Below are 13422 nucleotides of genomic sequence, written 5' to 3' on the forward strand. Positions count from 1 at the left end.
GGCTACTGGGATCATTGGTGGTGGAGTATGGACACTGTTGGAGGGATGGGTACTTGATCATTGTATAACTGAAACCCAAGCATGAAAGTTTGTAAGTCTACAACTGAATCTCATAATGTTTCACAAATAATAATAAAAAAATGTCACAAAGAAAGGTCTGGGATACAGCTCAAAGAGCTGGAATGTATCTCTTGCGTGTGCAAGGATCCAAGTTTGATGCCCCGCACCCTACTCCCACCCCAACACTGTTGGGTGCAGCCTTGATGGCTCCTAGCACAACATCTCTTGATTCAAGTACCAAAACCTACCAGAAGAGAATGGCTAGAGCAAGTAATACTGTATTCCAGGGAGTGGTCCCTTGCCCCAAGCACTACAAGATCACAAAAGCAACAGATTCTCATAATCAGTGATACAATAAAAACATATATAGTGGAAAAGAAACAAATACCCATTCCATCACAAATTTTCTTGATTCAGTCACAGTGGGTAAGGCGTTTGCCTTGAATGCAGCTGACCCGGGTTCAATTCCTCCATCCCTCTTGGAAAGCCTGGCCCGCCTGCTAGGCAGAGCCTGGCAAGCTCCGCGTGGCATATTCGATATGCCTAAAACAGTAACAACAAGTCTCACAATTTGTTGTGAGATGTTACTGGTGCCCGCTGGAGCAATAGATGAACAACGGGAGAGCAGTGCTACAGTCCTCCACAACTTTCTTCAGGCACTTATCTATGGCACAAATCTAAAACTTTTTCTACATTTTCTTTTTTTTGCTCTTTGGGTCACACCTGGTGATGCTCAGGGGTTACTCCTGGCTCTGCACTCAGGAATTACTCCTGGTGGTGCTTGAGGAACCATATGGAATGCTAAGAATTGAACCTGGGTTGGCTGCGTGCGAGGCAAATGCCCTACCTGTTGTGCTATCGCTCCAACCCCTTTTTCCACATTTTTTAAAACAACAAATGAGGCTTTTTGGGTAGACACTAATTTTTATTTTCCCCCCACTTATCAGGAAAAAACCCTCAAGGTCAGTAATAATAAATTGAATTCATTATTTTGATAATTTCATAATGCCCCACGGGATGGGAATACCATCATTTAAAAAAAATTAATGATTGAATTTGTCTTCCTCTTAAATGGATTCACTGTTCAGTTTTCTCTCCTGGATCATTTTTCTTCTTTATGACTGTTTATGTGTATAGAGTATTTCCTGATGACAGACCCTAGGATTAACAAGTCACATGAATGGAATTATCATAATCACCTCAGTGGTACTGTTATTTCCTTGTTGAAAAAGAGGAATTCATTATTTAGAGCAATAAAACAGTCCATCTGTTGCCACAGAGCAGTACACTGTGGAAGTTCATGGAAGTAAATTTCAAATCCAAGTTTGATTCCAAGTTTAAAGTCTTGATCTTAACTGCGAATCAACACTGTCACTGCCTCATTTTACAATGCTGCCATGGCCACAGCCTTAAAATGAGTCTGGGACTCACAATTTGGAGATGAATTATGTGACCTGAATTCCATAAGAACTTCTAACTCTTGGGGTTCCTTTGTTTCCCCAACCCTACCTGGTACTCATCTTTGGTAGCTGATGCTGAGAGAAGTCACTGACTGATATGAGTGACAAGTAAAGTAGGCAGTTGGATATGGGAGCTGGAAGAAAGAAGTGCCTGGCAATAAGTTCTGAAAAGTTATAAAACCAAGATATGATCCCCAAAACAGTTCCTACAGCCTGTATCCTGCGCTCCTCAGGTTACCAGCTCAAATCCCAAGGCTGGATCCCCTTTGGAAATATCTCTCATGATACCATATAACCCAAGTCTAAAATATAAAAGGCTTGAGAAAATTCAATGGAAACAAAATACTCAAGGATGACCACCCAAACTCAAAATCTTCTCTAATACTGCCATGCACTGAACTTAGCAGCAGAGAAAGCCATAAGCCAGGGAAGCCTGGCTTAAAGTCTAGAAAATGTAAACTCCTGGCACTCCATTTTTTGGGTGACCCATACTGTTCCATTCTGGATATGCAGCTTTTCCTCTATACTTCAGGGCATCTTCTATCTGGGAGTCATCCACATTACAGCTTGGGGTAGGCAATTCTTCTATTTTTATTCAGAGTTCTTTCTTCTTTCTCTCCTCCCTCATACTTCCTAAATAAAACTATATTACTGTCTTCTCCCCTTAACCTGAGAATCGTGGCTCCTCCAAAATCTGGGTGATAGGAACTAGATCTAATGCAATACCAATCAGGTGGGTCTCAAGGAAACCTAGAGAGTACAGCGAGCATGTTGCTTGCCTTGCATGCAGCTAGCTGAAGTTCGATTCCAGGCACCTCATACATTCCCCCGAGTGCCAGAAGTTAATCCTGAGTACCAATGGGTGTATGGTAGGAAAACGTTAAGTTCCTCTGACATCTACACACACACACACACACACACACACACACACACACACACACACACTCACACTCACACACACAATTTATAACTCTATGTTGAGATGATACCAAATATTAACTTCCCACCTGCTCACTCTCCCTATATTTAGCATCAAAAAATTCACTTGAAGTCTAAGCCCTCCTTGGGAGAGGTTACACAAGGCTACAATTCATATTAGTTTAGCTTGTAAACATCTAGTTGAAACACTGCTGATTTTGCAAGAGAAGAGTGTAATAAGTTAACTGCATATCAATCCAAGAATCTAGAGTGAAAAGTTGCTTGGACGGCTCATAATTGAGCAGAAACGAATGACTGCAAAAATACAGCTAGCATGAACAGTCATGCAAATAGGATTTCCTTTTTTGACAGATAAACCAGATTGTAAGATGTAGATTGACTTCAAATGCCTGCAAGACTTTTTTTCGGGGTGGGGGTGGGAGTAAAGGATTTGCATTTTTTCATCTATTCCTTTTGTTTTATTGTTTTATTATTATTATTATTAGTGAAACACCATGAGGTACAGTTTTTTGTTGGGCTGGAGCGATAGCACAGCGGTGGGGCATTTGCCTTGCACGCAGCCAACATGGCCAACCCAAGTTCGATTCCTCCGCCCCTCTCGGAGAGCCTGGCACGCTACCGAGAGTATCTCATCTGCACGGCAGAGCCTGGCAAGCTACCCGTGATGTATTCGATATGCCACACACAGTAACAACAAAGTCTCCGATGGAGACGTTACTGGGCCCGCTCGAGCAAATCAATGAACAACGGGAGGACAGTGACAGTGACAGTTTGTTTTTTGTTTTTGCTTTTGGGCCACATCTGGTGATGCTCAGGGTTTATTACTGAATTTGCAGGCAGGAAATACTCCTGGTGGGGCTTGAGGGACCATATGGAATGATGAGGATGGAACCTGGGTTGGCCATGAACCTTACCTGCTGTACAATCACCCTGGTCCCTTAACTATTCCTTAAAGGATGTTTTAGAATCAGTGAATAGAACTAGCTGAGTTAATACAAAGTATGTGAGTCAACAAAGAAAGATTCAAAATATAAAATTTAAAAAAGACAAAATAATAAAAAGGTAACCAAAAGTCTCCCATCAAGCCATTGCCCTATAAACATACATTTTTTATGGGAAGAATATTTATTCATAGCCTAGGTTGGGGTTATAGCCCCTTAATAGATTGAGTTGTCCATGTTATTCAATTACTTATACATGACTATAGCAAAGTGAAATCGCCAGGCTATCTACCATTGTCAGATGGGCAAAATATACATGACAGGTTTACAATCCTAAAATGCAATGTGCAACTTCATAAAAATGCTCTTGAAGAAGTTATTACCTCTACTTTTATCAGAATGGCATAAAATTGTAATACACTACTGTTGGAGTCCTCTGAATATTACAAATATATCTACTGGAGCACTGGGAGAGATTAACATCACCTTCAGTCAAAAAGCACTTCACTTGAACACTTGACATCCCGTTACTCATTGATTTGCTCGAGTGGGCACCAGTAACGTCTCCACTCGTCCTTGTCTTGTGCTAGTGTAGCCCAAAGGCATCTGCTCGTTCTAGAAACGCAAAGAGCCTCCAACAGATCGTTCTTGATGAAGAAGTCTGACAATCTTGTAGGTGGGCAGCCACGTAATCTTTTGATGTCCCATGGAATCCAGTCGGTAATGGTTCTAGTCCAGCAGTCATCTCCAAATCTCATTACATGTCCAGCTCATCTGATTTTCGATGCCTTGGCAAATGAGACAGCGTCCCTGATTCTTGATCGTTGACGGAGGTCAGGACTCCAGATTCTTTCTCTCATTTGAGTGAAGCGGGTTACTCCAAGCATAGCTCTTTCGATTCCTCTTTGGGAGATCCGAATAGTGTTCTCATCCTGTTTTCATAGGGCCCAGATCTCTGAGGCATATGTTATACAGGAAGAACAGTGGAATCAAAGAGATGTGCCTAGAGATGGAGGTTCTTCGTCCTCTTAGCTATTTCTTCGACACTCTTGAAGGCGTTCCAAGCTGCTTTCTTCCTCCTGCGCAACTCAGATGCCAGGTCATTTGTCATGTTGACTTCTCGACCTAGGTACACATAACTGTTACATTCGGATATGTTCGTTCTGTTGAGAGTAAATGGAACGTCAGGAACAAAACTGTTTCTCATAAACATTGTCTTCGTGAGATTCAGCTGTAGTCCGACCTTTCCACACTCACGGTCGAAGTCAGCCAGCATTTGTGCTGCTTGGCTAATGTTTGGTGTTATGAGAATGATGTCATCAGCAAAGCGGAGGTGGTGTAGTTGCTGACCATCTATCTTCACTCCCATTCCTTCCCATTCTAGTCGTTGCATGACATTCTCGAGGGTGGCATTGAAGTGTTTCGGTGAAAAGGTATCACCCTACCGAACCCTTCTCTTGATGTCAATGATCACTTCCCTGTAGAAAGGTGAGATCCTGGTAGTGAATCCGTAATACAGCTCACAGAGAATCCTGATGTATTGAGTTTGAACGCCCTGTTTGGCTAGGGCTTCGATGACTGCTTCCATCTCAACAGAATCAAAAAAATCTATCCGTGGCATATTCAATATGCCAAACCAGTAATTATGTATTATTTTTTGTTTTTTTGAGGTGTGTGCATTCTATAGAACTAAACTTTCCAACAGTGGGACTGGGGGGTACGGCAGGGAGGAAGGGAGGCAAGTGGACATTCTGGTAGAGGGTGAAACCCTTTATTGAATGATATATATATTTTTTGTAAATCATGATACAAATCCAAAATTAAACAATTCTTGTTGATTCACAACTATTAAATATACTAATTTAGATGTTCAAACATTCTCTTCAGTAGATCACACAAAATTCTCAAAAGGTTTTCATGTAAGTATACCTATAAATGCGACTAGAAATTATGAAAAATTATGAAGAAAATGGTGGAGGTTGGATCAGTATCACTGTGGGGGATGAACAAAAGGTGAAGTGGCCATGGCTCTGCCATCAGAAGGTGACTCACATACAGCAAGGCAGAATCCAGAAAAAGTGAAGGGAAGAGTATTACAGGACTCCAGGAATGCAGAGAGGCTGGGCTCTTCACTAGATGGAGGTTGAGGGTTGGGATATGCAGGTAGCATTTCCCAAGAAGGAAACACTGAGCTGAGGCTGCATGAATGAGCAGGAGTCAGCCTGGCAAAAAGAGGGAACGCTTTCAGGAAAAGGAAAGTGATCGGGCTGAGACCTGTAGGTTGGGGGAATGCAGCATGTACACGGAGTCAAAAGAGGTGAAATTGTGGAGTTTCACACATACTGTTGGTGCCCTTAAACAAATCATTGCAACTCCCCAAGCCTCCTATGTTCTTATTCATAATATAGGGATGATACTCTTTGCCTTGTATATATGTCACAAGAAGTTAAAATTAAATAGGTGAAAATTCTTCACAGAGGGGTTTATCCTGGAGGGAAAGTGCTCCAAACCTGTGGCAACTCTTGTACTGCAGAATTCAGGTGAAAGAAGAGAGTGTGGCTCACGTCCCACTACCCTGCCCACAGCACTGGCCTCCCGCCCACTATTCTCTCTGACACTCTTTATCCTTGCTGAGCACACTGCCCTCATAAAGGCTTCGCTCTTGACTTTGCTTCTGCCTGGCATGCTATTTTTTGCAGAAACTCAGAGCCTGCTTTCTCTGGTCATCTGCTCAAGTGTTCTTAACAGGTATTAAGGCACTTCATTGTCTTGAAAAAGAGTAAATCTATTTTCCACCTAAGAAGCTTTCCTCCATAGAATTACTTTAACATTCAATATATTCACTTTTTGTAAGTGTAACTACATAAGAATTTAGTTAGTGGGTTTCTATATGTTCCGGAGTTTAGAATAGTGTCTGGCACATAATAGGTACTCAACACATATCTGTTAAAGGAGTAGAAAAAACCCACACACTTTAGGACCAGGCCGATCTTGAAATTCTAACATAAAGCCTTGCATTGAGCAGTATTCCATACGGATTTTCTTAATTACACATTGATACACCATTTTACAAATGTATACCTAAGAAGTAATTATATTCTTATTGCTTGGAATATAAATTTAAGATTAAGTGTTTAATTATAATGAAGCAATAGGTTACTTGGTTAATTTGGTAGACAGAAGAGCAAAATTGATGGTTTGATTTCATTAGGCAGTGAAATCCATTATCACATTTATCAATTAATTCCAAATAACGACAGGCTTGTTGATGCAAAAGGTTAAACACAGATGAATTATGCCAGGATCAGTACTCTGATTTAATAAACAAAGTACATAAAGATAAAGTACTTCAGGGTTGAAATTTCTTTCAGTCATTAAGTTGGGTGCTTTGAGAAAATATGTTACAGGATCTTAGCCACCAAGGTATTAACCTTAGGAATGGTCTCAAAAGGTTCTTTAATCTCTCTTTAAATGAACAAAACAAACATTCTGCATATAACGGAAAACATAAATTTGAAATGAGTTCAAGTTTTTCCCTAAACACTATAAAGAGAACTGAAATTTAACAAAATGTGAGAACCCAGTCTTCAAGTTTTGAATTTTTGACTCCATATGCTAAGAGAAAGCTATCTTAAAGATGTCTGTACAGGGGAAGTAGGTTAATCACACACAATTTCAAGGAACTGCTAAACTACAAAGAAAAAATGACTTGATTTGAAAAAAAAACAACACATATTTAGTTTACTATTAAGGTTTGGTCTTGGGAAGATTGATTTTCAAACTAAAACTCTAGCTTCTGGGAAAGATTCCCTATTCCTAAGGAAATATCTTAGGGATAATTTCAGAAAATATCTTAAAGATAATTAATTTCTGGTACAAAGAAAATCCAAATCACCTGCCAGCAGGTGTACAAAGAATAAGCCTTACATTAACATGTCATGTTTCAAAGGGTTTCCACATTTTCACTTTAATCTGACTTGAGCTTCACCAGTACCTGACAGAGAAGCTAATGTCAATGACGGTGACCACATTGCACAGATGCACAAGCAGGCTCTGCTGTACCAAACTGGCCAATGCTCATGCAAGCATGAAGCAGTGCTGCTTCCAGCACTCACATTTGAAAATCATGCCCAGTATTCTTTCAGTTAACACACTATATATGCTGCCCCTCAAAAAATCACTTTAATGGAAGAAATCTTTTCTTTTATGCTTACAGCATATGATTTTGAATGAAATTGCACTCTAAAACAATTTGTTTACAAGATGCACATATAATTTTCTTTTTAAATCACGAAATCAAATGCACTCAGAAATTACTCCTAGCAGTGCTCAGCAGACCATATGGGATGCTGGGGATCAAACTCAGGTTGGGTGCATGCAAGGCATGTGCCTTGCTGTCTCTCTAGCTCCTAGGCAGACTTCTAATGGGTTCTGATTCTCTAATATTTTTCATTGGCTCAAGTTAGTCAGCCTAAGAAAACATCCAATCTGGGGAAAAAAATTTACTGCGTGGATGTCTCAAACTTGAATTCCCTAATCTATAAGGCAGATTGGGGGGAAAAAAGCTTGGAACTGGAGTAATTTTGGAACCTTCATCTGGCTGTATTACTTGATAATTCCACTGTTGAACATAAACACAAAGACTTGGACACAAGCAACTCAGAGAGAATAGATGGTTCCTCCAGGGACTTGCAATATGATCAGCCTAATCTAACGTTAAAATATTTACAAGGAATGCTAATAAAATCCTGAAGCCACCAGACAACAGCAAACACTCAAGGGTGATGAAGTGCCAAATGTGGGGGCGATATGCCTTCTAGATTCCACCAACACTGGCCATTTAAAAAAAGTCCTTGAATGTGTTTGTTTCCCTGCATACTGGTTGCTGGCATTTGCAGTTCCTTCTGTCTTCAAGGTGTTTTCTTCTACTCTTCACTAGTTACCTCAGCTCTAGAGTCACTTCCCTGGAGAAAGTGTCCCTCTTTCCAAGACCAAACTGAATCACTATTCAAGCTTCTCACTGCTTTGTATTCCTCTCCTTCATAGCAATGGTCACAGATGTGATTTTCTGCTTGTATGGGCATTTGATTGATGTCTTTCTCCCTCACAAAGGAGAATTTTTAGGTTTGCTCCTCATTGTATCCATATTCTTGGCAGAGAGCCGATGCTTAATAAACATCTATTAACTGTTTCTTAAGGTTACAGAAGGGAGGAGAAAGTGACCAATGAGTTTTATTTGAGGAAAATGTCAAGCTATTCCAGTAAGCTGTAAAGTCTCTGGGCTTGCCACTGTGTCCCTGAGAAGGAATCTTAAGAGTTAGGAATGGAGTTCACATTCTACTGACCGGGAGACAGCAAACATGAATACTGGCCAGCATCTGGCTGAGCTCATGATAGGTTCAAAGAAGAGACCAGAGTATGACTAAGAGCTTTTGAGTCCCTCAAGTAATCCTGGGCAAGATTTACTGTGAAAATCTGATGGAAAAGCTACTAATGTTGAAAACTTCATGGCTAGCACATCCTGAAGAAACCGGGGCTATTCAAAAATAATGAGTGACGATTGGCAGCTGTCTTGCAGCAAGCACATCAAAAGAGAATATGAAAGTACTTCTTGGGGCAGAAGGAATGATAGTACAGGAAAAGAAGCTTCTAAACTGAACCTCTACTTTTATCCAATGAAGATGTTTTTCCTCACCAGAATCAGTAGAATTAATATAAACAAGAAACTCAATTCCAATATGCTGAGTCTGAAATTCCAGGCTCAAATGAAAGACATTTGGGGGGACTCTAAAAGTCTACTACAGAATAAGAAATTCTTATATGGAGAAAGCTTCCAAGAAGACGGGAATTAGACAGGCATGGCCACAACTTCCAAAAGAAGAGATAGGTATTAGAGAACAAGGAGTCAAATGTGTGACAGTAACCGAACACACAACCTTACTTAAAAATAGGTAGCTTATGGATTCTTGGACACAGAAGCAAAGCTGACAAAGGTTGGCCTTCCCATGCACTCTCCCAGCAGTTATACTTAGCCAACTTTGGATCATGCAGGTAGATGGAGTCAGCACCAGATGGAGGCAGATGATATCAGAGATGGTATATTCACTGCCAATTCAACAGTCGTGTTCAGAGACTAGCCTACCAGATTTCGTTTTAGAGAAAGAGGAATAATCTTTCCAAATTTTGAATTAAGAAGTGAAAACAGATAGTAAGTGTTCTGGCAATTTGAGGAGAAATCAAAGATGATCTTGTTTAGTAAAAGAAATTAACTTATAACTAGTATATAAGCCTACAAGTAAAAGATGATAGCTCAAGACTGGTAGCCAACTTTGTGGGCCTGTTCCACATCTGGGAAATGGGAAAGCAAAATACCCAGAATGCCAAGAACTGCACATGGCACATAGAGTCAGACTGAAATGAACTGTGTTCTCAAGCGTAACATGATAAGGAAAAATCAATGCTAAACTGTGCTCTTCTACAAATTCTTCCTCTTCTAACATTTTAGAAACATTCCCTGCTTTATCAAGAGTAAGCAATCCCATAGAGTACTGTCAGGTTCTAGGACTCTGAGGTTAACATGTCAATGCTGTTTGAATCCCCCCTTGAATACCACTTAGGAAACATGATAGAAAACAGTGCCTGTAATGCTGGCAGGCAGGTAAATTGGAAGCTTGCCCCTTTGTTTCCCTAACTCTTTTTGTAGGGCTTGACTCTAACAAAAAGTCAAGGTCCTGTAAATTATTCATGAGTACTTATCTAGGCTCTCAATCAGCTAACAAGCCCAGGACAAAAGGATGAATAATCTTTCTGTCCTTCAGCAAAGCACCACCTCCACTGCTTATATCCCAGCCCTCTCTAGGTCTCCGGGCTATCACAGGCTCCAGACCTTCCACACAAAATTGTTGAAGGCCTCTGAGCAATCTTGTTGGATCCTCAGGAAAGAGGCTTCAGTTCCTCTATGAAATATACTCAAACACATCTAAAAATTAGGGTCAGAACTCAAGAGAAAAAGCTCCTAATGTAATCAGCCTATTTCTGCTCTTAGGACAGTGAGGAAGCCCAAGGTTCTCTCTTCTGAAGTCCCACTGGAAAAGGTACCAGCTTTATAACCTCTTGAGAAGGAAACAATTTCCCTGAAGAAAGAAACTTCAGGGAAACAACAACTCTATTTGGATCAATCACAGGAGATCATTTTAGCTCTGATAAAGGCCATCCCAGGACAAGTATGATAAGTGAGTCCATTTGATGAGCCCAAGTTTCTAACTGTACTTTCCGGATCAAATTCACACCTTCTATGACCCAAATATGCCCTTTACTTTGACTGAATTCCAAGGACTTGGCTTTCAGAGGCTTAGCCTTAAGACTCAGCTCTCAGGCCAATACCCTGAATGGAATTAAATTATCCTGTGAAATAAATCTACAGGATAAAAATAGCATGTGAATCTATCCTAATTAAATGTGTTCTCTTCAAAGTCAAGCTTATCAATTAGAGATCAGGTTGAGTAAATTAAATTCATGTCTGAACTGAACCATATTAGAACACACACACACACACACACACACACACACACACACACACACATACACACACCCCAAAACAAAGAACCAAATACCACTTTTCTAGATGCAAGCTGATACAGTTTCACCAGGAACTACATTAAGTTACAGTGTCAATCGTTCAATACGAAGCAATAATAGAGGGCAGTCATATCCGAAACAGGAGAGCAAACTGGCTGTCCCCATCATGCAATGTGTTACCTAGTTAGAGACCAAGTACTCAAGAAAGTTTGGCTTGCTCTTTAGAGACTGTGTCTTCTCTTGAACAAGTATCTTGCTGCCTTGCTCTTACAAGCCCATGTTCTTTCTTGTATATGTATCTTTCTTTTTGGCTTTTTCCACTCTGAAGAAGCTGTGCTCTCTCTTGAACACATTCCTCTTTTCTTCCCCCCTCCCCCATGTCTTTCTAAGTAAATAAAAACTATCTTGATTCACTTAACAAAACAAAATCCACACAAACAAACAAAAAAAAAAAAAACAAAGACCAAATAAAAGGCAAGTTTTAGGTGCAGGCAAAGCAACTAAATTACAACATTATTCATCTACTCTGATGGACCCTCTACACTGCAATTTAATTCCACCTACATTTCAAGTGATTATAAACAGAAAGCCAGGTGAAATAAGCCAGATGAGCACATAGGGGATAAATCATGAAAACAGTTCCCACCAGTCAAACTCACCTGTAGATGATTCCTTTCTCGTGGAGAAACATGAGCGCTGATATGATTTCTGCAGCATAAAAACGGGCTCGTGCTTCATCAAACCGTCGTGACTTCTGGATGTGAAACATCAAGTCGCCCCCATTCACAAACTCCATCACAAAAAAAAGACGATCCTGGATACAAGCACAAGAGAGGATGCCAATGTGAGTAGAATCCTAGACTTCAGTCTGCCTCATGTGACCATGATGGGGGTGTGGGGAGAAAGCAATGCCAAACACAGACGCACAGTACAACATCCTGATGGTGGAAGACAGCAGGCAAGGTAAGACAGGTCTGGTGGGACTCAATGCTTAGAATATAGGGATCAGGAAAAACTTATGGATCTCCTTTAGGTCACACTACACAGCTTCAATTTCTACATTAAATAAAAAGTAGAGAAGATATCAAAGGACTCTGATTCTAGTTCTAGTACTATACCTTAAATACCATAAAAACTGAGATGAACGTTGTTTGGGTATTCAACATCCAAAAATGTCGAGTAAAGTGAGAATGCTTAAGAAAGTGAGACTGATGATGCTCTTCCTGCCCAAATCATAAGGTTTCATACACTGGAAGAGAGTTTGCATCTTTTACTCTTTTACATAAATCAAAAGATGCCTGTTTTCCAGTAAAAACAACCAGGTGCAATTTCAGAGACTAAGGGACACCTAACAGGTGCTGTGATTCTCCCTTGCGCAGACAACTATCCCAGAAAAAAGAAAGCGTTTTGATAGGTCAGACAAGTAGAATTATTCCAACAGTCTCAAATTCCTAGAAATCCCATTCAGCACACTGGAAGTTTGCTGAGCCAGAAGTAGGAGCACAGAGACAAGAGAGCTGCCTTCTCCACCTTTATGTACTGTACAACCCATCAGCTCTTAAGAAAGTCACCAATGAACTGCTTGAGAGGCGTGAATAAGGTGGAAATTACTCATTCAAGTAAAATATAAATGAGTGTCTGTAGGACAACATTGGTTTGTCCTTTCTCCCTTGCTACAGGGAGCTTAGGTTTATCGGTTACACCCATCACAGTGCTCCCTAGTCACTCTCATTCCTCTGTGTTTATCTGTAAACTCTTCTCTGTGCTCTCCTTCCCAACCAGTTAATCACCTTTCCCCCAATCAGATTCTGTTAACTTGTAAGGACACTGAACTTGTATTGTAAGTAATGTCTTTTGCATAGTTTACCTTAAAGCAATGTCCTTTCTGTATGGACACACAAAGACTGTTAATATTATGCTTTATAACTTTGGAATTGATTGACTCTGAATAATATTTACTCCTGGGCATCTGCTTTCTTGACTCAGTTGCCCTTCGTTCCTAGCACCTCAAAAGCAGGGTCGCAATGAGGGCAAGCTGTGAACTACCCTGGCATCGAAATGGGCCAGTCCAAAGTGCCAGGATACTCAACTATAAGTTGAGATCATGGTCATAGACAAATGCTGTCATGACCCAAAAGTAATGATGAGATTAGGACCTGCAGGGGTTAGGAAGACTAACCTGGCCTGAGGACTGTGGTCTGGAGTGAGACATCCTCAGGAAGAACCAAACTGTAAGTTTATATCTCTCAGTTTGCTCATACAGAAAGACATTGCTAAAAATATTAGAAGTAGATGTACTACAACTATTTAAGTGGATTACTAGCTGAGAAGAAGAAAGCAACTCACCATTGTTGGGATCCCCCACTTGAGTGGATCTCCTAGTAAACAGGAGTAATCTCTTCAGATGAGATTTTGTCCTTGAGTTAATCTCCTGAAGAAGTGGT

General features: G+C 40.4%; 1 protein-coding gene across 1 annotated transcript in view; it reads right to left on the reverse strand.

Annotated features, from left to right (window-relative positions):
• PRKCH (protein kinase C eta) overlaps positions 1-13422 on the reverse strand; it is a 262663-nt gene that overhangs the window by 56858 nt on the left and 192383 nt on the right. Inside the window, exon 10 of the mRNA XM_056134123.1 lies at positions 11638-11792. Coding sequence (XP_055990098.1) covers positions 11638-11792 — 155 coding nt within the window. The remainder of the gene's footprint in view (positions 1-11637; positions 11793-13422) is intronic.

This window comes from Sorex fumeus, unplaced genomic scaffold, assembly GCF_029834395.1.
Source record: "Sorex fumeus unplaced genomic scaffold, SorFum_2.1 ptg000098l, whole genome shotgun sequence".
Lineage (NCBI taxonomy): Eukaryota > Metazoa > Chordata > Mammalia > Eulipotyphla > Soricidae > Sorex > Sorex fumeus.